Here is a 24,661-nt window from a genome sequence, read left to right on the forward strand (position 1 = left end):
TTGACTGCTACCTTTTGCAAAACCAGACAGTGGCCTTGGCAGATCAGGGGTCTGTCCAGTAAGACATTTCTGGTGAGATTCCCACCATGGAAGAAAGTGGAGGATCTCATTGAGTTGCCTGGATTTTCCTTGCCTCAAGATGTTTCTGTCACACTTACTGAGTGGAAAGGGGCTTGTGACCCGTTTGGAGAACTTATTGAGGCTTGGGTTTTGATTGAGGGAATCCCACCCAAATGGTGTACCTGGAAGGTTTTCGCCCAGATTGCTTCCCTGTTTGGGGTTCTGACTGATGTAGACTGGAATGGGATGTTTAGGACTTTTTTTTGAGAATGTAAGGATCAAAATTGCTTGCAGAGACCCCACAAAAATTCCTTTTGAAAGGCTCATTGAAATGAAGAAGTTATTTTTGCTGGGTTTTATTGTGGAGGGCTTTGAACAAGTGGGTGGGGTTGATTCTGTTATTGATATTGAGGATGATGAGGAGTTTGAAGGAGATGGTGCTGCTGAGAGACAGGAGGATGAGGGTGGAGATGGTCATAAGGATGGTCTGGAGGACTTACATGAAAGTGATGAGGCAATTGATGAGTTAGATAAGGCTAATGTCACTAGTTTGGGGAAGAGTACACAGAAAAAGGTGCAAGCTGGTATGTTCTGCTCTGATTCTGATCATGAAACCTTTATCCTGGAGTGTGTTAACACTGGCGGAAAAAAACACCTAGTAACTGATAAGAGAACTGACCTTGAGGATTTATGTCCTCCTGTCTTGATGGATTCCACTCCATCTAAGTCAGTGGTGATGTTTGTTGAGGGAAACACTAGCTCTGGGAGGAAGCTTGAGAACATGGAATGTTGTGAGAGTATCCTTAAATCTGTTGACTTTTCTGAGTCTGAGGAAGAGGACCCCAACAATGATGACCTTGAAACTCTTCCTGCTGAAGCTATACAGGCTATTCAGACCACTTCTCTGAAAAGATCTCTGATGGAATCTCTTGACCAAGCTCATATCTCTTCAGAGGCTGGGAAATCCAAGTGGGGGCCTGTGTTGGTTCAGAAGCCTAATACTAGAGGGCATGGAAATTTAAACATCATGGAGAAGGCTGCTGCTTATAAGATGAAGCAGAACCTGGAAATTCCAAAAAACTTTAAAGGTAAATCATTCACTAACACTGGTCATGACATCCTGCTTGATCATATGAATAAAATTGACATTTGCATTGGGGGGGATGATGTTAATAGACTTGAAACCATTGGCATTTTGGTTGATGGGGAGAAGGAGAGGTGTTTGGCTTTTGCCAATAATAACCCTGAAATTGTGCTGCCAGATAACTTAGAATTAAACCATGATGAATTGGTTGGGACACCTTTCGATGTTCACCCTCTCAAGCCAGTTGGCACTACTGATGCTTTGAGGAGAACCCCAAATGTCCTAACCAAAGCTAGGCCTTGTGGCTTGTCTCATCCTTTTAAAGTTGCTTAGATATGATAGGTCTCATTTGGAATATTAGAGGGCTTGGTAAACCTGGTAAAGTTCAGTGCCTGTGTGACACCATTGCTAGAGCTAACCCTGATTTTATTGGATTCCAAGAAACTAAGAAAGAGGTTATTTCTGAGGGTTTCCTCAAGGCTATAGACAGAAGTGGTAACTTTGATTGGCATTATTTACCTGCTGTTAATACTGCTGGGGGGATCCTTTTGGGTCTTAGGAAAAGCTTGTTTGATACTGTTGGTTTTATTAACCATGAATTTTCAGTTACTGCCACAGTTAAAAATAAGGCAGATGGTTTCCTATGGCACCTTGTTATTGTTTATGGTTCTGCTTACCCAGAACTAAAGGTAGATTTTGTGGCTGAATTGCATAGTATTCTTGAGTCTGCCTCATATCCTATTTTGATATGTGGGGACTTCAACTTAGTTAGGAATGTGAGTGAGAAGAGTAGTGGGATTGTTAACCATCATACCACTTTTATGTTCAATGATTGGGTTAACAGATGGGGGCTGCTAGAGATTTCTATCTCCAACAGGGGTTTCACTTGGTCCAATAATCAAGATGACCCTGTTTTTGCTGTGCTAGATAGGGTGTTTACTTCTGTGGATTGGGATGCTCATTTTCCTTTGTCTTCACTAACTGCTCTCCCTAGAGTGGGGAGTGATCACACCCCTTTGGTGTTAGATACTGGGGAGCGCCGATCGTCTAGCCCTAAAATGTTCAGGTTTGAGAAGTGGTGGCTTTCTCAACCTGGTTTTGATCAATTGGTTCGTGAAACCTGGTCTTCTGTTTCATCATCCACTTCTTCGGTGGATAATTGGCTATCTAAAACCAGACTCCTTCGTAAAAAAACAAAAGGGTGGGCTATTAATATTGAGGCTGCGATGAAAAAAAAGAAGAAATCTCTCCTTATGGAGTTTGACCTGCTAGATGTTTTATCTGAATCCCAACAATTGTCTTCTGCTGACCATGACAGAATGAAAGCTGTGAAAAAAGAATTGGAGGATATCTGGAAAAAAGAGGAGACTGCCTTCTGGCAGAAGTCTAGGGATAGGAAAATTCTTGAAGGGGACCGCAATAATGCTTATTTCCAAGCATTAGCTAACCACATACATAGAAAGAATCATTCGTCTGAGTTGATGGGTCCTTCTGGACCTGTGACATCCACTACTGATATGCTGGAAGTAGCTACTAATTTCTATAAAACCCTGTTTGCTTATGAACCCAAACCTGACCTACATTTAGGGAATGGTTTTTGGTCTGAAACAGAAATGATTAGTGAGGAAATGCAGAGAGACCTGGAGAGATCCTTTTCTGAGGATGAGATCAAAGAAGCAATTATGAGTTCATATGCTAGTGGGGCCCCTGGCCCTGATGGTTTGTCATTCCTCTTTTACCAGAACTTCTGGGATCTCATTAAGAATGACTTTATGTGGATGGTTAGGGATTTTGAGAATGGGGTACTAGATATCTATAAACTGAATTATGCTATCATTACCCTCATTCCTAAGGTGCCCTTAGCTAGAGAGATGAAGAATTTCAGACCTATTAGTCTTAGCAACTGTGCTGTTAAAATCTTTTCCAAAGCTATGAATACTAGGGCTTCCCCTATCTGTGATAAACTCATTTCTCATAACCAAACTGCCTTTATTAAAGGGAGATTTATATTGGAAAGTGTTGTTATGGCCCATGAAGTGATTCATGAGGTTCATAGGTCTAACACTAGTGGGCTGACTCTTAAACTGGATTATGAGAAAGCTCATGATAGGGTCAGCTGGGAATTCCTGGAGGAAATGCTTCTTTCTAGAGGCTTTGGGACTAAATGGGTTAGTTGGGTGCTTAGCACCTTGAAACATGGTACATTTCAGGTTAGAATCAATGACACAAATGGGCCAAACTTTGTTGGGGGTAAAGGGTTGAAACAAGGGGACCCCCATTCCCCCCTTCTTTTCAACTTGGTGGCTGATGTTTTTTCCAAAATGCTGGTTAAAGCTGTTAATAATGGCTTGATTGGTGGGCTTCTCCCACATGCCATCCCTGGTGGTGTAGTTAGTTTACAGTATGCTGATGATACCATTCTGTTCATTCAAGAATCTGTGGAATATGCAAAAAACTTGAAGTGGATCCTGACCTGTTTTGAGAAGCTGTCTGGCTTAAAAATCAATTTTCATAAAAGTGATTTGCATACCATTCATGTTTCTGAGCAAATGTCTAGAGAATTTGCCCAAATCTTTTGTTGTCAGTTTGGTGACTTTCCTTTCAAATATCTTGGGGTGCCACTTCATTATAAAAAACTGAGGAGGGAAGACTTGCAACCTATCATTGATAGGATTATAAAAAATATCGCTGGTTGGTTAGGCAAACTCTTATCCTACAGAGGGAAGCTGATTCTTTTAACTACTTGCATTGCCAGCATTCCATCATATCTTATGGCCATGATTAAATTCCCAAAGTGGCCTATTGATATGATCACTTCCCAAATGTCTCATTTCTTTTGGGGCAATGTGGGTGAGGTTCACAAATATCACTTAGCTAACTGGGGCCTTGTGGCCAGAAGGAAGGAATTTGGTGGCCTGGGTGTCCCTAATCTCAGGGAGTTTAACATGGCTCTCCTGGCTTCTTGGGGGAAAAGGTTCTATGATGGGAGGGAGGGGGATTGGAAAAAACTTCTTTGTTTCAAATATGCTACTGATAAACCTAATATTTTCCATGCTAAGCCTGCCTCTGGGTCTCCCTTCTGGAAAAGCATTTCTTGGGCTTTTGCTGCTGCAAATTTTTTTTGCAAATGGAATCCTGGGAATGGGGATAACATTGCCTTCTGGCATGATAACTGGATTGGGGGGTGCTCCCTAAAAACTGCATTTTGGGAATTATATGATATTTGTCATCAACAGGATGCCACTTTGTCCCAGGTTTGGGATGGTGTGAACCTATGTCTCACCTTTAGGCGTTGTGTGGATGAGGCCATGATGCAGAGATGGGGTTATTTGGTTAGCCTGGTTTCACAAACTACCCTTTTAGATCGGCTAGATAACCCTGTCTAGGCCCTGGAATCAAATGGTCAATACTCTGTTAAATCATTCTATAAACTGATCAACTTTGGGGGGGTTTCTTCTGAGATTAAAGATTCCATTTGGAAAATCAAAGTCCCTCCAAATATCCATGTCTTTTTATGGCTGATGTATAATAATAAAAGCCTTACTAGAGACAATTTGGCCAAAAGAAGGCATGTTGATGATAAAACTTGTGTTTTCTGTGCTGAGTTGGAATCTACCCAACATCTTCTATTTGACTGCATTGTTGCGTCTAATGTCTGGTCTGTGGTTGCCGAAGCACTTGGCATTCCCCTTCCTGTCTCATTTTCATCCTTGACTTCTTTTTGAAAGAGAAAAAAACAATGTGAAGCTGTGAATATGGTTACCTCTGCTACCTTGTGGTGCTTATGGTAGTTACACAATGACTTTGTCTTTCAGGGGGGAAGATGGCGAGATATACGCTGTGTGCTGGGACAGGTGGCGGCAACAATCAGGCAATGGAACATCCTATCTTCAGAGGCCCAGGGTGCTCTACTTCTCCGGTGCTTAAGACTTTTGGAGCGTCGAAGAGGGGAACTGCTTAGAATTGCTTGGGCTTAGTGTTTGGTAGTGAGTGAGTTATCATCTGGTGTGTGGTCTGTTGAGTCTGACTCTCTTATGGGATGTAATAGGGGTAGTAGAAACCCTGATGTGTGTTTGATCTGTGGCAGCTACTTTTGGTTGTCGCCGAGAGCTGTTTAACAGTCTGGTCTCTGCCGTTGCCTTGGCTTAATAAAAGTTGGGGCGGGGGCCGACCCCTCTCTTTTCAAAAAAAATAAACCAGATTTTTTTAAGCACCGGTTAAGAGTGAGAATTGAACAAAGGAAAAGGCACAAGTGTGTGCGGTGCCACAAAAGAATTGCCTGTGTATTCATGTTCTACCTCTTGTGTATGTGTGTAGTTTCTTTCTACCTTCATCCTGGGCAAAGCCAACAGTATCCATATGGGTTCTGCTGTGTCGTCGGTTTGGTCCGGATTTTTCGTTAAGGGGTACCTTAATTACCTGTTCCTCTCGGTTGGCTCCGTTTGGCCTGAACGACGTACAGGTACCTACTTGCGAGGTTTGAGATAGGTTGGGTCCATGGTGTATGGGCATGGCTCTGGCTGGCTGGCAGATCCATCATGGTCGCGCACACATGACGAACGTGTTTTGGCATTGCCACAACGATGCAAGGTCACAGGCCGCATTGGTGGTGATGCAGACGGACCATGCACGCTCTCGTTCAACGGAGGAACATGCCACTCGTTCGGATCGAGCCTCAGTTAAGCTTATGGGTGTAAGCAGAAGCTGAGGCCTCTTTTGGTTCATAGGATAGAATTATTATAGAAATAGAAATTTTGTAGAAAATGAGATGACATGTATCTCAAATTCTATGAGTAGGAATAGGAAATAAGATGTCATTTGGTTGACACCAAAGAAATTTTTCCATGAAGTCTAGGCTTTTTTTTATTTTCTTATGAACTGTGAAGGATAGGAACCAATCCTATGTAAGAATAGGAATCCATTCCTATGAACCAAAGGACTCTAAAGAAAAAAATTCTATAAAAATTTTATCCTCTAAAATTCCTATAAAATTCCTCTAAATAGGCCTCAGTACGCGGCCATTTCTCAAAAAGAAAAAAAAAAGCTACAGCGGCCTATCCCGACCGACCCGTGGGCGTGTGGCCAGCAGCAATCCCACGTAGACGTAGCACGTACGGTCATATCCTCCATGTATGTCCATAAAAAGAATATCCTTCATGCATGAAATTTCTAAAATAACAAAAAATGCTCCATGCTGCGTGCCATGGTGATCTCAGGCTTTTACGAATTTTCTTTTCCAAGAGCACAACTCCGTGGAAGAATTCAGTATTGTTATCCACTATTCCCTTTTAAGATCAAAATCTTCACTTGTTTTCCGATGCCAGAATTCCTCTTATCTATATATGTATTTTTTATATCTATATCTATTACTTATTAATAATAAATCAACAAAGATTTCATGATTCTTCTTCCGTCACCCCTTTATATATGTCAATTTTTGTGTCAACGACAAAGATTAACGGCTGAGATTTAAAATGACAATGTCTATTTTTTGTAGAAAAACGATTCACATTGTCCATCAGTCTAGGTCGTGAAAATTACCTCCACATCACCATGTGACACATGTGATAAGCAATCCAAACTATTAAAAAAAATTACCTCCACATTGTCTACGGGTACGAATCATCAAGACGTTGTGGATAGAGCAACTGCTCCCTCCAAGAGCGTCTGGCGCCGCCACCCGGATTCATTGGAGCCGGATCGCCCGCGAGGTATGCTCCATGTAGCCGATCAGGCCTACACCACACAGCTCGACATCGATCAAGCCGCCGTCGTGCGCCATCCTGGATCTGCGAGAGAAGGAGAGAGGGCAAACAAGGACAAGGAGCCATGGGCCGCCGCCACAGCTATGGGGAGGGGATGAGCGGGAAGAAGGTTGCCTCCCTCCGGTGCGCATCTGGCGGTCAATCCAGGAGGTTGGGAGGTGGCCACCGTCGATCCGGACAACCACCAGCACCATTGCTGGGTACTCGCCCGTACTGCGATTGGCTAGCTACGGCCTACGGGCACGCGGGCCGACGTTGTGTGCGCACGTGCGGCTACTGGCTGAGCGCACGCAGGGCCGGTTGAGGCTCTAAATGCGGCGGTAACTTAGCAGTTTCCTCATGTTGCTTTTCTCTGATTGCAGGGTCTCAACCCGAACGAACAGGCAGAGTTCACATAGTAACGCATCTGATATATAAGATCTGGCACAAGCACAAGTAGTAGGCACGCATGATGGCTTCCTTGTGACTATAAGGCCTTGTACAATGGGAGATGTTTAGAGGAGGTGCTTAGAAAAATAAATCAGGCTTTCCTTAAGCACCGGTGCTTATTTGTATAAGATAGACGCTTCTATAGAAATATGCACCGGTGCTTCAGAAAAACTCGGTTTATTTTTCTAAATACCTCTCTAAGCATTTTTCATTGTACAAGGCCTGCTTCTGATATATAAGAATGAGATAAGGACAAACTTGTTACTACTGGTCTTTTTGCTGCTACTGAGTGTTTGTGACGACGCAGACTAGGCGCTATGAACGCGTTTGTGGCTGGGTAAGGCCTTGTACAATGGGAGGTGATTAGGGGGTGCTTCGAAAAATAAACCAGGCTTTTCTTAAGCATCGGTGCTTATTTGCATAGGTAGACGCTTAACCAAGCGTCTCTCCTGTAGAAATAGGCACCGATACTTAAGAAAACCCCGATTTATTTTTTAAAGCATCTTTCTAAGCATCTTTCATTGTACAAGGCCTAATGAGCCAAGGATCACGCGCTGGTGCACCTCCGGCTGGCCACGACAGAGTGCGTCCGCATGACGCGGTTTGCCTCAGTTAACTTTCCTTACCCTGCCACCGTTTCCCCTTGAACCGGCGGAGAAAAAGAAGGCGACTTTCTTCAGTGCTTCACAATGGCCTCCGTTAGTAGGGACCTAGATACAGCAGCAGGGTATACCAGCAAATAAAGCACCGAGAGAAGGGTAGAAGTAGAGGATCAGGGGTAGGCAGCAGTAGCGGGTAGTAGAATTCAGAGCAGACAAGGTACACGATGGGTTCAGTTGTCAGTTCACACAACGCTAAACGTCGATTCAAACATCCAAGCTTCCTCCTCTGTTAGCCTGATGGACAAACTTTGTCGATGACATCCGTCTCGCCTCTAATAAATGGACACTACCTTACGTTGTTTGTTGTGCTTGTGCTTCCAGTTGCACGGTATACTATAGATGGATAATACTAACAAAACTTAAAACTGCAGCCAAAAGTAATGGATAATACTAACAAAAGTTGAAAACTGTTGCAGGAGCATTAGATTCAATTTTGAGTTCCAAAAATATAAACTTATAGTTCAATACTTGCTTGTTTAGCCATGTTAATGGCAGTTGGCTGTACAGATTACATTCAAGCGTGACTGTAGTACAACACGACAAAGAAAGCATTCAGGTTCTATGAATGGAACGTGCTTTTTTTGGCTAATTTATGTTAACCTTTTTTAAGACAGTGCTTTTCAGATCTACTTTGCATTATGGTTTATATTAACCAGCTGAATGGTGCTTAAACTAATGAGGTGCCTTAGAGCATATCCAGCCGTTGCGCCCTCTAGGAGGCATTTTTTTCATCGCTTGAGGGACTGCCGGCAAAAAAAATTCCACTCATTGCGTCCCCAGGAGCAGGTGCGCACCTGCGCCCACGGCCTTCTTGTGCTCGTCGTTGCCGAGGATCGCCTCCTCCACGCGCGGCGGTAGGAGGGACCGATGGACGACGAGGCAGTGGAGACGTGGAGACGGGGCCGAGGCCAGTAGTTACTCACCGATGGCTTGTTGGCTTGTTCCTGCTCGGGCCTCGCGCCCGGCTCGGTGAGGTTGGACTTGCGCACGGCAACGTCCGGCGAGGGGGTGGCATTGGGGCCGCAGGATCTAGGCGGGGAGTGGCGCTTCTTGCGGCCGCGGGGGCTGGCGGGGCAGGGCTTCCTGTGGACGGCGCAGGTAGTGGCATTGCGATGGCGGCGAAGCCCAGCGGCGGCGCCTCCTCCACCAGCTCACGAGCGCCGAGGGGATGAGCGGGAGCGGGGGCAGACCAGAGTGGTTGGTGGCGGTGGATCGGAAGCCCGAGCGGCAGGAAGGGGAGAGAAAGGGATAAAGGGAGAGAGAGAGAACGTGGTGGGTGAGAGAAGGACGTGGTGGGGCCAGCCTGGTTTGGGAAAGTCGCCGACAGGGGGCCAGAAAGGCAAAGAAAACAGCGCCGGTGCCCCCCAGGTGCCCCACGAGATCTTGGGTTTCGCCTGGGCTCGCTGGCTGTATTTTTGACTAATCCGACGAAAAGTGAGGGTCATGGGGGTGTGGCTGGGACTTCTTTTCTCCGCCGGCGCTGAAAAAGTGCTCCTGGGGGGCTTCTTGGCGGGACGGCTGGAGATGCTCTTAGTTTAAGCTCCAAAGGACAATGTTTAAAAAAATTGTGTCTTGGTTATTGATAGAGTGAACTGTTTTTTTATCAAAGATGTTATATATATGCAACAACATGATCTTGAATTATTCAGTTGTGCTCATATGCCATTCAGAAGAACAATGTCAATTCTTTTTGTCATTGTCAACATTTTCATAAGGATCACTCTGAGCAGCCTGATGAAATCTCCACCATCCCGTCTTACATCAATGGTTGTACTACATGCATGATACATGTCGATTGTTTCCTGATGAAAGGAAATAAATGTTTCCTAAACATGTTGAACTTACAACCGTTGCAAGTATAAATTGTTCGAATTATATTTGTTGATATGGTGTTTGAATTGGTAGTTATAAGATAATACTAAAATATAGAAAATAGAATACAGACAACCTACGTATAGACAAATTTACTGCAAAACTGGTTGTGTATAGGAAGGAATCTTTCTAGACTGTGCACATAGACATTTTAGACAATGCGATATAGACACGCAGTTAGAGTTGCTACAGGCTGGCTTGCCCACCAGCGCTAGATAATCCTGGTTGAGAAAAATAAATACACGGTCGAGAGGATTCAAACCCTAGTTTCTTGGAAAGACCCAGCAGCCACGCTGACCACCACATCCAGCTGAACTATTTGTTCAAACGGAAGAACTTACTTTTCTCTATTAGGCTGCGATCCAACCGAGCTAACTCTAGCTTTTGTAGCTAAAGTGGGTTCCTTCACATATTGCATAGTCCCACCTTGCTCTCTCCTTTCCACGGATTTAATTTGAGTACATGTCAAAACTTTATCTCCTTGCAACGCACGGGTGTATGTGATAGTCCATTCTATAGAACATCTAGAACTTCAATTTACCGATTAAACTTATGTTGATGATGTGTTAAAAAAACCTATGATGATATTTGCACGTAGGTGTATTTTTCTCTTTTTGAGGTACAATTTGCAAGGATCCTCATGTTTTGTTGGAAGAAAACAACATGTTCTTTCAAGTATTGAGCGCTTGGACTTCTGATCGATTGGTTCCCCACATGTATAGTGACCGTCCCACTTTGTTAAAGCAACTATTACTAGTAGGACTAATAAATCAGGACGTAGGTAGTAGCTCGTTTGCTCGTTTGCTCACTTTAGCCTAAGGCAAGCGTGATTGCTTTGCGTTGCATTGGTTTGTTTTCTTCAAGGGGCTGAGGACCAGTGGCGGAGCCAGGGTTCGAGTATAGGGGGGGGGGGGGGGGGGGCGAGTACGTATATTGATCCAATCTCGTTGGTAATTACTCGCCGCTCCTACTAAAATTGTTAATCGTTGGGGGGAGGAGGGGTAGGCCCCTGCTCGTCCCCCCGGCTCCGCCCCTGCTGAGGACGTGTGTCATTGTCATCGGTCATCATCACATTTTCTTCTTCTTTTCACACGTCTTTCAAGTATTAGATGCCAAGGGTCAAGGAAAACTGTGTAGTCCCCTCTTCCATTCTTGGCAAAGATAGAACAGTGCAGTTACAGTGCACATTCTGACATGAATAAATGCGCAAGGTGGTTCGGTAACATATATTAGGGCCATATGGACACGGTGTTTGTGATACCGACCTCACATGCATCTGGTCCGGGTGAAGAGTAAAATCCAGAAAATAGTAAACAAAATTATCATCATCAGTGTTACTAGGAACTATACCATCAACTTTTATTTTTGCCAGAAACTATACCACTATAACTCCCATGCAAGTAGTTAAACACTAGACCATCAAGACCAAAAATAAGGTGATGAATAGGTCCATCTTCAAAACCTAATCGATCTATGTTGTTACAAAGTTTAACTTGGCACAAATCTAACATGCAGAGTAAAAAGGGGACCGGAGGGAGTATGCATGTCTCTGTCTGCGCGCCCGCGCTGAGCTTCACTCACATCACTTGTCTGTACATCCCATTGCGCGAAAGGAATTAGCGTTGCCAAAGGACCGATCGATCAGGCTCCACAGACGCTGCTTGCCCGCAGTTTCCTTCCTTGTGCCCAGCCCCATCGCCACTGCCATCCATTCATCGACACGCTGCACACCCCGGCCGCGTCGTCGCTTTCCATCGCAGCGGGGCTCGCAGCTCCTCTTAAACCGCTCCACGAGTGTGGCCGTTCTGCCCCGCCATTGCTCTCCTCTCTCCAGCTCGAACCCGTCAAGCTAGCTAGCAATCGGAGCAGTGAGTGTGACTGTGTGAGTCCCATCGATGCCTCCTGTTGACATTAAGCTGATTGTGTGCTACGTTGTAGCTCATCTCGTCCTAGCAGCCATGGACGGCCAGAAGATCCCAGGTTCTGTCAGGCTGGCCTGCGGATGGGTGCTCCTCAGCGCCTGCGCCATGGGCTTGGTCCACTACACCCTCTCCTGCAGCCAGGTAATTACCCCTTGGACCCTGTACATTCCGATCGAGTTTCTGACCGACCGATCCATCACGCGCCGGTCCTGTTCGTCGTCTGCATGCAGGCCATGACCTGCAAGTGCGATGCGCTGACGGACACCAAGGCCGCCTGCTTCAGCGCCCTCTGGATCGGGACTCTGTGCTGCGCTGGATCCCAGGCTACCGCGGCGGCGCTGGCGCTGCTGCTCCCACGCCGCCCCCGCTGGATCATCCGTGAACTGGCCAACTTCTCGGTCGCGGTCGCCGGCGCCGGCTACTGCATGTTCCACGGCGCCATCTACATCCTCCACCCAGGAGTCTACTTCGCACTGGCCTCGATCATGTTCATGCTGGGCGACATCATCTGCGGCATGACTCTCTACGTGGTAGGTGAGGACTGAGGAGTAGGGCAAGCAGCGAATATGGCGAATCCTATCTGTTTGCACGCGCAACGCGAATCCTCCCTGTCGATGAATCATGTGGATTAGCACGCCCAGGCCCACCGGGTCCCAACCAACGATTCCCTAGTTCTTTTTTCCCACGGTTATACGACCGGATACAGTCACATCGTATCTGTCCAGGCGACCAGGCCCCTATACCATTGAGCTGCGCGCCTACACCATCACTCGGTTGCCCCATCCACCCCAGCGATTTATAACTTGCCAAATTTCGATTCTCAGACTCCAGATCTAGCCTCATGTGAGTTCTTTCCCCAATTTTCTCTGTTGGATTTTTTCTAGTTGTTACTTAGGCTGCATGCGTATCATTGTTCCACTCATCTGTGTGTTTGAGATCTGCTAATTTATGTGCTTCTTTGTTTCCTCCCGCAAGATTGTTTAACATGTGAACTCCATGTGCAGGGTTTGTTCTGCTGCTCCTGAAATCGATGGCGGCCCGCCTCTCCGACGTCCTCCTCCACGGCGAGCCGCCCAAGCACCGTAATGCATTTTCTTCCCCCATCAGCGCTTCACCAAGCAGCAGCACATGGAGTTGGAGGCAAGAAGAGGAGGAGCAAGAAGGGGAGGACGCGGGCGACTAGTTCCTCCCCTGAGCTCGAAGGCCGAGGGCCCAGATCCGCGGTTGTTCTTCCCAAATCTTGATGCCATTTGCTTTCATGCGATTCTTCATGTGTCGCTGTTAGTTTTTGTTGGGTTGCTAAGAAGAATCAGGAGGAGCCGTCCTCTGCTCCTTCTCAAAATTTCCCTCCCAGATTTGTATTCTTGGGCATCGATTTTTTATCTTTTGCTTGACCATCAATCGCACGTACTTATTACTTAAGATTTTTTTGTGCTGCTGTGTTGGATTTGGGGGTGAGGCTTTTTTTTCTGGTGCGGTCAGCACTGATGGTGTATGAATTACGATGTGGTATGTGTGCTGCCTTGCTAATCTCCTCAAATTCTGGATCTCATGTCTCTACAACATTTTAGAAAAATGCATTTAATTTTATGACCAGCCTGACATGGATTGAGTGTACTCGTATCATGCATATACCATATGTGATGTAGTGTTTAGTGATGACAATATCACAATAAGTGTGAGACAGAACCAAAGGTCGGAAACCATACCGAATGTGCCATATAACCGCCGATGCGCACTTTATATCCTCGGTTATGGTCATGTTATGCTTGACCGTGAAGAACTTTAAAGATAACAACCATATATACTCGAAGGCGGGTCTCTTTCACCCGACCATGAAGAACTTTAATGTTATATCGATTGGTAAGTTTTTTCACTAGGGATTGGGAAAATAACCTCATAATTATTGTGATATTTTCATCACTGGACACTACGTCCCATATAACCTTCGATGTGCACTTTATATCATCGGTTCCGGTTTCCTTATGGTCGACCACGAAGAACTTTAGAGATAGCAGCCATATGTACTCGAAGTCGGGTCTCTTTCACCCGACCATGAAGAACTTTAATGTTATATCGATTGGTAAGTTTTTTCACTAGGGATTTGGGAAACAACCTCATAATTATTGTGATATTTTCATCACTGGACACTACGTCCCATATAACCTTCTATGCACACTTTATATCCTCGGTTCCGGTCCTTTTATGGTCGAATGCGAAGAACTTTAGAGATAGCAACCATACGTACTCAAAGGGGGGGCTCTTTCACCCGACCATGAAGAACTTTAATGTTATATCGATTGGTAAGTTTTTTCACTAGGGATCTTGGAAAACGATCCCATAACTAAATTAAAAAATTTATATTTACAGAATATATTAAAAATATATTAAGACATTTCTATTTGTAGTGCAATGTTGTGTTGAGGAGGTGAGCATCTGCCAGCCGCAGCATGCTGGTGACGTGCTAGTTGTGCCCCGCCAATGGATTAATTAATTTTTTAAACTGTAGTCTCAGAGATTCTTGAGTCATTATGTAGTGTGCACTTTTGTTTCCCTGTGTAAACGTTTTTTGGCAACTTCAAAGAACTTTTTGTAGTGCAACGGACGACTCCTTGCAAGCGAATCTCCATGCTGTAAAGGCTCATGAGGTTTTTTTTTTACCAACAGTCCCGGTACGTTACTTGCTCACCACAAAGAACTTTTTTGCATCGGATATTTAATCCTTGTGAATAAATAAATTAATATACACGTGTAAAAATTAGTACAGTACTATTACTTAAACTTACGACTAGTACTCACGTCAAGGGATGCTATTTAGCATGTAATCTTCGCGCTAGATAATACTAATAGGAGAAGCAGACGGAATGGTGCATGCTGTACAGTAGGGTAGGATCGAATCTTATAGCTTGGCCCTACAGTACGACGCGTCAGGTGGAATACTGCTCATATACACCAGCATCAATCTATTCGGGAGTCTATTACACTAGAGATACCTTGCAGATCTGACAGCATAGTGGACCTAGTGATGTGACATGCATGGCTGATGTGCGGCCGAGATATAAGATGTGCGGGCAACGAGTTAGACAAAATCCACGTCCGGCAAGCAGCACGTACGCACCACGCAGCCACGCTTAGTTGAGCTAGCTGCATGAGATTATGTGTGATTATGTGCATGTATCAGCTCGTAGGAGAGGTACTGATGACATCGTGGTTCTAGCTAAGGAAGAATAAACCTATAGTATGCACGCAGTATATGATGGAGTGCCGTATGTATGTGTGAATCTACTACTAGTGTCCGGGATTTATTTTCATGAACTCAAATATGTATGCCGTTTCTCGTGTTGAGCATCGCTGTTTTCCATTAAATCAACCACCTGCAACTGCTGGCGTATGCATGTATTCATCTGGGTTCAGCGGTGTCGTCGGTTTGGCCCGGATTTGTCGTCACGGAGTACCTTACGTGTTCCTCTCGATTGGCTGGGTGCGTCGTGGCTCCGTGCAGATCGTGTTGACGTCTTGGCTCCGTTTGGTCTGGAGCATATCTGGACTCGACGACGGGTACCTACTTGCGAGGTTTCAGATAGGTTGGCTCCTCCGGATGGGCATGGCTCTGGCTGGCTGGCTAGTACGAGCGGTGCAGATCCATCATGGACGGCCGCGTGCAGATGACGGACGTGCTCGTGCTTTGCCACAACGATGCAAGGTCGTAGTCGTAGCAATATGACACACGGCACGGGCCATCCAGCAAGATGAATTGGCGGCTAGCTGTCGCGGTCATCCTGCGTGTAACTACTCAAAAGAGAAAAAGCTGTAGCGGCCATTCGTGACCGACGCGTGTGGCCAGCAGCAATCCCTCCCACGTAGCACAGACATGATCATATGCCGCATGCAACTTGTGGTTTGTAAGGTTATATCCGCATGGCGTGTGGCCATTAGTGACCGACCCGTGTGGCCTGGCCGGCAGCAATCCCACGTAGTATGCATGCAATTTTTTTTTTCAGTTTTGCTAAAGCACATCTAGATGTGGCATAAATATTGCGTACCTAAGTCCTAAGTCATTGATCTTACACGGAGATTCGTGTGCATATTTTCTTTTTCTTTTTCTTTTACTTCTTATGCTTGATTGAGTGACTTAGATGTGCAATAACTAGAGCACATCTAGATGTGTCCTAGACAATCCTTTTTCTTTTTCAGTTTTGCTAAAGCACATCTAGATGTGCCATAAGTATTGCACATCTAAGTCATATGTCATTGATCTTACATTGAGATTCGTGTGATTATTTTCTTTTTTTCTTTTTCTCTTTATGGTTGATTCACTCATTTAGATGTGCAATAACTAGAGCACATCTAGATGTGCTCTAGACACACCCTTTTTTTTTCTTTTTTTGCGGGTGTCATGCATGCAATTTCTAAAACACAATAAATGCTCCATGCATGCATGGTGGTCTCAGACTTTTAAGAATACTAGTAAATTTGCACGTGCAACACATGTCTCAAACTTTGACTAAGCAAAATTCATAGGAATAAAAAATTAATACACCACTTTTTCTTTAGAAGGATTGGTAAACAATGTTGTCGTTCTTTAACAAATGTCGACACAAAAATATACAGGAAAAAAAATTGTATCCAGTGAAAATTTCGCTAGTGTATGCATATTTATAATGATACATTACTGCTAACTTTTTAAATGTTTGATTATACATGAGTGGTAGGGGGTAATGGATCTTGCGCCATATGTATAGGTGTAGGGTTTGCTTTAGGAATAAATCATATCTTAGCTTTTCTCATGTTCCTGATATTGTTGAAGCTGTGGTGGTTGGGATAAACATCACTGAAATTGGCCGGAAGGTGGAAGGCGGATGGTAAAAGAAGGGGTGGTGGTGCGCAAGGTGTTGAGGTATGGATTTGCAGATGAGCATTCACAACGATAGAATGATAATAAGATGAGCATGTCCACCTCACAAATAGTTTCTTTAATTACTTCACTTTTATTGTAGAACCTTGCAACTAAAATCTTGAGCTGAACCAAAAGGAGCACATGAGGCTGGAGAGAAGAAATGCTTGAGTCATTGTTTCCTTTCTGAATCATACCTGCATACCAGCTGAATGAAATTAAAACTTCCCTTACAATGTGTATAAGCTCTAATCCATTTTTGTGTTTCTACTGGAGTACATTTCGTACTTCAAATAATTTGCAGGGCTCTAGAGACCAACACCAACTTTGTTGCTTCATCAACTACTAATTTCTTCACCCGCAAAAAAAAACTACTAATTTCTTAAAAGAAAATTATAAGTGTCAAAGGAAAATGAATACTTTTGCAGTTGCCATGTATAATTACAGTTGTGTACTGCAAAAGAGAAAAAGGAAGAAGCCAAATCAAGGACAATAGGACATGTTTTAATTCTTGGTCTAGCCATTGCAAATTTCGTGCTTATTAGTTATTCCAAAGAGTGATGTCAATAACTGTAAATAGTAACTGAAAGGAATACCTAGTTAATCTGTAAGCCTACCAAGATTGCCTCCAAGATTGCAGACTCAAGCCTTTAACTGGATAGAAAATGCTAAAAATCTACTCCCCTTTGTCTCAAAATATAAGACATTATATGACTCTATTTTGAGGCAGAGGGAGTACTAAATAATTGTAACCCCGGAGATTTTACATCTTTTCAGAATCACCCACATAAGCATGCTTACCTTCCATTGACCCAATAATGCCATGGGGCACAAAATACGAATACCTCCTAATATAGAGGTGTTCTAAATGTGTGTGCTAGTATCACAACCTCTTACGGGCCTTATACCTCTTTTTGTGTACTTGGACTGCTCCCCCCTTGGATCCAACAGTATCAGGGAAATAGTCATGACAACATTTCCAAGGCACATTGCATCTGCAGGTATGTAGAAAGAAAAAGATAACACGCAATAGTACCACGTAACTACGATCCAGTGAGGAAAATGGAAGTGTAAGCAAATAAGAAAATACTGTACTAATAAATTTTGAAGAATCATTTATAGTTTCTTATTAAGGTCTGTCCCACTAACATCAGTGTGGTGACCAATGTCAGCAAACATGCGCAAATATTTAGCAAAACCTATCTCTAGTAGACAACTAACCCATTATGTCGACGAACAGGATTACAAAATCCTCAACAAAAGGCAATCATAAGTATCCAAAATCCACAAAAAAGGCAATCATAAGTATTCATCTGCCAATGAAATAGATACAGTAGTTCACTACATTGAAAACAACATTGGAAGTATTTTCAAATATAACCTAAATGGCACATACATGAAGAACCATCATAATCTTCTAACCCCTCTTCGTGTCATCTGACTTGAACTTGGAAAGTTGGTTGTCACTTTACCAGAGAAAACATCAATGTAGATGGCAAGAACCGTGCTGAAAAATTTAAAGAAATGTGATTAGCACTGACCATTATCACATTCTTTTAAAATTACACAAATAATAGCACAGAAAATCACATATTGTCTGCAACAATATAGGCACTCAAACAGGGATTACTTTGTTCTTCATCCAAAAGAGAGCTTCTTTATGGTAGGATTTTAGAATAGAAACAAGAGTACGTGGCTACCATGCTTCCTATTTTACATAGCATACACCAAATATTCAATGGTAAATTAGTTCCAATGCAATAGGATAGTGTGAGTAAGAGTAGAAATAGAAGGGCACTACTTCTGTTACCTTAATGTCATATATGTGGTGACCATACTGTCAGCAAACATGCGCAAATATTTAGCAAAACCTATCTCAGGTAGACAACTAACCCATTATGTTGACGAACAGGATTACAAAATCCTCAACAAAAGGCAATGGTAAGTATCCAAATCCACAAAAATGGCAATCATAAGTATTCATCTGCCAATGAAATAGTTAATCGGTAGTTCACTACATTCAAAACAACATTGGAAAGTATTTTCAAATATAACCTAAATGGCACATACATGAAGAACCATCATAAACTTCTCCCGCTCTTCGTGTCATCTGACTTGAACTTGGAAAGTTGGTTGTCACTTTAGCAGAGAAAACATCAATGTAGACGGCAGGAACAAAATGATGCCCCATTAGTAAATTCAAGATGCGATTCCCCTAATTCACTGGCTGATAAGTACAAAGAGAATAGCTGCTAAATTCACTATTTAGGTATGGAGAAGTTACCATTTCTCAAGAATCGAGAAGAATGTAATAGTAGAATCCCCAAAAACATCTTTCTAAACAATAAACATTTTCTTCACTTCCTTCTCATGTTCATGATCTCTCAAAATATAGCTAAAGATAATAACAAATATTTAATCAACACTGGCACATTTAAATCATTTCTTCACAAAAAATCCTTTGTGCAAAGTTAGAAAGAGAAACAAATGATACCTGTTTCAGCTACTTCTAAAAGTATCTCTTCTTGTGTCATACATTTTTTCCCTCTTTCCTCTTAATTTGCTGGACCATTATAAAAAGAGGGGTTAGTCAACTAACCTAAAAAAATGACATCCTTTGGGTACAAGTTGGATGGTTGACGAAACCAATTTAACAACATTCGATGCAAACCTCAGTGGTTTGATTTTAACCAATTTAACAACATTCACTTTTTAGCTTTTGTCATGATGACAGGTGGGTTGGTCGATTGCCTAATGCTCCTCCCAGGAACCCAATCATGAGGAAAGTCCAATGTTCATCCTCTCGTTTTATCTAGTCAATTGTTGAGGCATGGATTAACAGTATAACTGAATAATTATACAATGGATGCTTATCTTCTGATATACTTATGAGCTAACACCGGTACCTCTCACATACATCCTTCTCTAGTCATCATCAGGATCAGGTTCCTGCAAAGGAATTGGATTAGGAAATGGAATGACAAATTTAGTTGGAACAAATAGAAGATCAACAAAAGCTACAGAAAATCAATTTGACAGATTGGAAGGAGAAGGAGGGATCTCATATCCTCGCCAAAAACACTGTCGAATTATCACAAGCAGGAAAGTACCGTGACCAAACAAGGAAAAGGGGCAATTTAACAACAAGAAACAATGAATTCGGAGGAGTAATCGATATTCCTCACCTTCAGATGGAGGAAGCTCGTAGGCCTTCAGATGGAGGAAGCTCGCAGGCGAGATAGCAGCCAAGGATACATAGTAGACGCCTTGACTCGGTGGCTGGACGGTGGCGTCGGGGAGAGGCGAGGCGATGTGGTGCGGCCGGCGGAGAGCTCGCCGCGGGCTCAGGCGCGGCCGGCCTCGTACGCCTGAGCCCGCGGCGTGGCGTCGCGGAGCTCTCCGCTGGCGGTTAGCCCGCATAGGTCCATGTCCCTGTCGGTGGCAGCAGCTCCCGCGTGCCTCTCGCCATCGAGGATGAGGGGCGGCAGCGTAGGGTAGGGGCGTGTGTGTGTGGGGGGGGGGGGGGGGCAGGCGACGGAAAGGGGAGGGGGTGCGTGCGTCGGCGTGGTTGGCAGCGAGATAATGGGCGTGCCACGGTTGGGGCATACAGATCGTGGGGGGATTTTATTAGCATGGTGGACCAAGGTATTTGCGGGCACTAAAACACGATGGCTTGGTGTTAAACACAGGAGAATCATGAGTCGTTAGATTTAATGTACCGACGGTGAAGATTGCTTGGTTCTCCGCCCTCTCTTTCTTTTATAGTGGTAGTAGATAATAAATTTTTTTCCAAGACCACAACTCTGTGAAAGAATTCAATTTTGTTAAGATCAATTTTCACTTGTTTTCTAATGCAAGAATTCCTCTTATCCTTTCTAAAGAACATCTAGGACTTCAATTTACCGATTTAACTTATGTTGATGACATAGTTATGCCATACATTTCCTAGCCTCAGCTGACGCGAAATAAATTTTATGGCCATAGCAATGTCGTCCAGTGACAGTGAGCTGTGTGCACGTAGGACAAACAATGAGCTGTGTGCACGTAGGAGTAATTTGCAAGGATCCTCATTGTTTGTTGGAAGCAAACAACATGTTTCGACTTTCAAGTATTGAGCGCTTTGTACTTCTGATCGATTGGTTTTTCACATGTACTGTAACCGTCTCACTTTGTTAAAGCAACTACCACAAGAGGATTAATGAACCAGGATGAAGGTAGTGGTTCGTTTGCTCACTTTAGCCTAGAAAAGCGTGATTGCTTTGCTTTGCATTGCATTGTTTTCTTCAAGGGGCTGAGGGGAGGTAGATGATGCAGATGTGCGTCATTGTCATCGGTGATCATCACATTTTCTTCTTCTTTTCACATGTCTTTCAAGTATTAGAAGCCAAGGGTCAAGGGAAACCGTGTAGGCCTTTAGAGCCCCATTTTTCATTCTTGGCAAAGAAAAAACAGTGCAGTTCGCACATGCTGACACGAATATGTTACTGGCCTTGCACAATACGTAAGGTGGTTCGGTAACATACTAGTGGCATACGGACACGGAGTTTGTGATCCCGAACTCACATGCATCCGGGTGAAGAGTAAAATCAGGAAAATAGTAAAAACAAAGCACCATCAGTGTTGCTAGGAACTCTATCATTAACTTGTATTAGTGTGAGAAACTATACCACTATAACTCCCATGCAAGTAGTTAAACACTAGGCCATCAAGACCAAAAATAAGCTGATGAATGGGTCTCAAGACCAATGGTCAAAACCTTATCGATCTATGACCTGTAACCTAATATGCAATGTAACTCCAAATCTTACATTCTTAAGAAGTTGATCCCCACTAGGAGCAATTCTCTCTACATGCACACTATCTACATCAACATGATGCCACATCAGCATTCTCTCAACATGCAGCCTCCACCTCAGCAGAAAATAATTAACAAATCGTTTCCAATCTGAGTGGGTCATCATAATTGTTTTAGGCGTTTATTCAATCTAGCCTAGCCAACTGCACCCATCTGATCTCTTCTCATCGTTGTATTTCATCTCTTCTGCTGCACGCGGCTGATCCTATGGTCACCGAAAAGAGCGGCCCCTTCGTCTTCTGCGCCCAGTAACTGACGGGTCAATCTGTTGGAAATATGCCCTAGAGGCAATAATAAAAGGATTATTATTATATTTTCTTGTTCATGATAATTGTCTTTTATTCATGCTATAATTGTGTTATCCGGAAATCGTAATACATGTGTGAATACATAGACACCAACATGTCCCTAGTAAGCCTCTAGTTGACTAGCTCGTTGATCAATAGATAGTCATGGTTTCCTGACTATGGACATTGGATGTCATTGATAACGAGATCACATCATTAGGAGAATGATGTGATGGACAAGACCCAATCCTAAACATAGCACAAGATCGTATAGTTCGTTTGCTAGAGTTTTTCCAATGTCAAGTATCTTTTCCTTAGGCCATGAGATTGTGTAACTCCCGGATACCGTAGGAGTGCTTTGGGTGTACCAAACGTCACAACGTAACTGGGTGACTATAAAGGTGTACTACGGGTATCTCCGAAAGTGTCTGTTGGGTTGACACGGATCAAGACTGGGATTTGTCACTCCGTATGACGGAGAGGTATCTCTGGGCCCACTCGGTAATGCATCATCATAATGAGCTCAAAGTGACCAAGTGTATGGTCACGGGATCATGCATTACGGTACGAGTAAAGTGACTTGCCGGTAACGAGATTGAACGAGGTATTGGGATACCGACGATCGAATCTCGGGCAAGTAACGTACCGATTGACAAAGGGAATTGTATACGGGGTTGCTTGAATCCTCGACATCGTGGTTCACCCGATGAGATCATCGAGGAGCATGTGGGAGCCAACATGGGTATCCAGATCCCGCTGTTGGTTATTGACCGGAGAGCCGTCTCGGTCATGTCTACATGTCTCCCGAACCCGTAGGGTCTACACACTTAAGGTTCGGTGACGCTAGGGTTGTAGAGATATGAATATGCAGTAACCCGAAAGTTGTTCGGAGTCCCGGATGAGATCCTGGATGTCACGAGGAGTTCCGGAATGGTCCGGAGGTGAAGAATTATATATAGGAAGTGCAGTTTCGGCCATCGGGAGAGTTTCGGGGGTCACCGGTATTGTACCGGGACCACCGGAAGGGTCCCGGGGGTCCACCGGGTGGGGCCACCCATCCCGGAGGGCCCCATGGGCTGAAGTGGGGAGGGGAACCAGCCCATAGTGGGCTGGTGCGCCCCCTTTGGCCCACCCCATGCGCCTAGGGTTGGGAACCCTAGGGTGGGGGGGCGCCCCACCTGGCTTGGGGTCACTCCACCCCTTGGCCGCCGCCCCCCCTAGGAGATCCCATCTCCTAGGGCCGCCGCCCCCTAGGGGAGCCTATATAAAGGGGGGAGGGGCAGCCGCACCCTTGACTCTTGGCGCCTCCCTCTCCCCTGCTACACCTCTCCCTCTCGCAGAAGAACGACGAAGCCCTGCTGCGGTGACTGCTGCATCCACCACCACGCCGTCGTGCTGCTGGATCTTGATCAACCTCTCCGTCCCCCTTGCTGGATCAAGAAGGAGGAGACGTCACGCTGACCGTACATGTGTTGAACGCGGAGGTGCCGTCCGTTCGGTGCTAGGATCTCCGGTGATTTGGATCACGTCAAGTACGACTCCCTCATCCCCGTTCTCTTGAACGCTTCCGCTCGCGATCTACAAAGGTATGTAGATGCATCCGATCACTCGTTGCTAGATGAACTCATAGATTGATCTTGGTGAAAACGTAGGAAAATTTTTGTTTTCTGCAACGTTCCCCAACAGTGGCATCATGAGCTAGGTCTATGCGTAGTTCTCTTTGCACGAGTAGAACACAATTTGTTGTGGGCGTAGATGTTGTCAACTTTCTTGCCGCTACTAGTCTTATTTTGCTTCAGCAGTATTGTGGGATGAAGCGGCCCGGACCAACCTTACACGTACGCTTACGTGAGACCGGTTCCACCGACTGACATGCACTAGTTGCATAAGGTGGCTGGCGGGTGTCTGTCTCTCCCACTTTAGTTGGAGCGGATTCGATGAAAAGGGTCCTTATGAAGGGTAAATAGAAGTTGACAAATCACGTTGTGGCTTTCACGTAGGTAAGAAAACGTTATTGCTAGAACCCTATTGCAGCCACGTAAAACTTGCAACAACAATTAGAGGACGTCTAACTTGTTTTTGCAGCAAGTATTTTGTGATGTAATATGGCCAAAGTTGTGATGAATGATGAATGATATATATGTGATGTATGAGATGTTCATGCTATTGTAATAGGAATCACGACTTGCATGTCGATGAGTATGACAACCGGCAGGAGCCATAGGAGTTGTCTTTATTTTTTGTATGACCTGCGTGTCATTGAGAAACGCCATGTAAATTACTTTACTTTATTGCTAAACGTGTTAGCCATAGTAGTAGAAGTAATAGTTGGTGAGCAACTTCATGGAGACACGATGATGGAGATCATGATGATGGAGATCATGGTGTCATGCCGGTGACAAGATGATCATGGAGCCCCAAGATGGAGATCAAAGGAGCTATGTGATATTGGCCATATCATGTCACTATTATTATTTGATTGCATGTGATGTTTATCATGTTTTTTGCATCTTTTTTACTTAGAACGACGGTAGTAAATAAGATGATCCCTCATAATAATTTCAAGAAAGTGTTCCCCCTAACTGTGCACCGTTGCGACAGTTCGTTGTTTCGAAGCACCACGTGATGATCGGGTGTGATAGATTCCAACGTTCACATACAACGGGTGTAAGACAGATTTACACATGCAAACACTTAGGTTGACTTGACGAGTCTAGCATGTACGGATATGGCCTCGGAACACAGAAGACCGAAAGGTCGAGCATGAGTCGTATAGAAGATACGATCAACATGAAGATGTTCACCGATGTTGACTAGTCCGTCTCACGTGA

General features: G+C 44.3%; 2 protein-coding genes and 1 long non-coding RNA gene across 6 annotated transcripts; 2 read left to right on the forward strand and 1 right to left on the reverse strand.

Annotated features, from left to right (window-relative positions):
• The first annotated feature begins 646 nt into the window (after positions 1 to 646).
• LOC147987150 (uncharacterized) lies at positions 647 to 5,105 on the forward strand. The gene is made up of 2 exons (XM_087540260.1): positions 647 to 1,148; positions 4,960 to 5,105. The coding sequence occupies exons 1-2, from the start codon at positions 647 to 649 to the stop codon at positions 5,103 to 5,105; spliced, it is 648 nt and encodes a 215-aa protein (XP_087396386.1).
• Positions 5,106 to 11,501: 6,396 nt separating this feature from the next.
• LOC125534315 (uncharacterized) lies at positions 11,502 to 13,195 on the forward strand. Of its 4 annotated transcripts, XM_087540262.1 has the most exons (4): positions 11,502 to 11,740; positions 11,811 to 11,935; positions 12,025 to 12,328; positions 12,799 to 13,195. In XM_087540262.1, the coding sequence occupies exons 2-4, from the start codon at positions 11,831 to 11,833 to the stop codon at positions 12,975 to 12,977; spliced, it is 588 nt and encodes a 195-aa protein (XP_087396388.1). In that variant the 5' UTR covers positions 11,502 to 11,740; positions 11,811 to 11,830; the 3' UTR covers positions 12,978 to 13,195. The 4 variants fall into 4 exon arrangements, 3 of the variants coding, with proteins under 3 accessions (XP_087396388.1, XP_087396387.1, XP_048553528.2); XR_015615273.1 differs by having other exon boundaries at positions 11,502 to 11,935; positions 12,025 to 12,637; positions 12,799 to 12,936; XM_087540261.1 differs by having other exon boundaries at positions 11,503 to 11,935.
• A 3,261-nt stretch (positions 13,196 to 16,456) lies between these two features.
• LOC125534316 (uncharacterized) lies at positions 16,457 to 20,189 on the reverse strand. The gene is made up of 3 exons (XR_015617576.1): positions 19,874 to 20,189; positions 18,973 to 19,637; positions 16,457 to 18,827 (listed from the first exon to the last, which is right to left on the reverse strand). It is a non-coding gene; the product is annotated as an uncharacterized LOC125534316 (long non-coding RNA).
• Positions 20,190 to 24,661: the final 4,472 nt, after the last annotated feature.

Source organism: Triticum urartu, chromosome 2A (assembly GCF_056163025.1).
Source record: "Triticum urartu cultivar PI428250 chromosome 2A, HENAU_Tu73, whole genome shotgun sequence".
Taxonomy (NCBI): Eukaryota; Viridiplantae; Streptophyta; class Magnoliopsida; order Poales; family Poaceae; genus Triticum; species Triticum urartu.

Excerpts from the sequence above, each read along its gene's own strand:
- LOC147987150 (XM_087540260.1), top strand. The coding sequence starts at position 647 with ATGTTCTGCTCTGATTCTGATCATGAAACCTTTATCCTGGAGTGTGTT. Across the intron at positions 1,149-4,959 it reads AATTCCAAAAAACTTTAAAG|GGGGGAAGATGGCGAGATAT; the intron begins GTAAATCATTCA and ends TTTGTCTTTCAG.
- LOC125534315 (XM_087540261.1), top strand. The coding sequence starts at position 11,768 with ATGCCTCCTGTTGACATTAAGCTGATTGTGTGCTACGTTGTAGCTCAT. Across the intron at positions 11,936-12,024 it reads ACACCCTCTCCTGCAGCCAG|GCCATGACCTGCAAGTGCGA; the intron begins GTAATTACCCCT and ends GTCTGCATGCAG. Across the intron at positions 12,329-12,798 it reads CATGACTCTCTACGTGGTAG|GGTTTGTTCTGCTGCTCCTG; the intron begins GTGAGGACTGAG and ends CTCCATGTGCAG.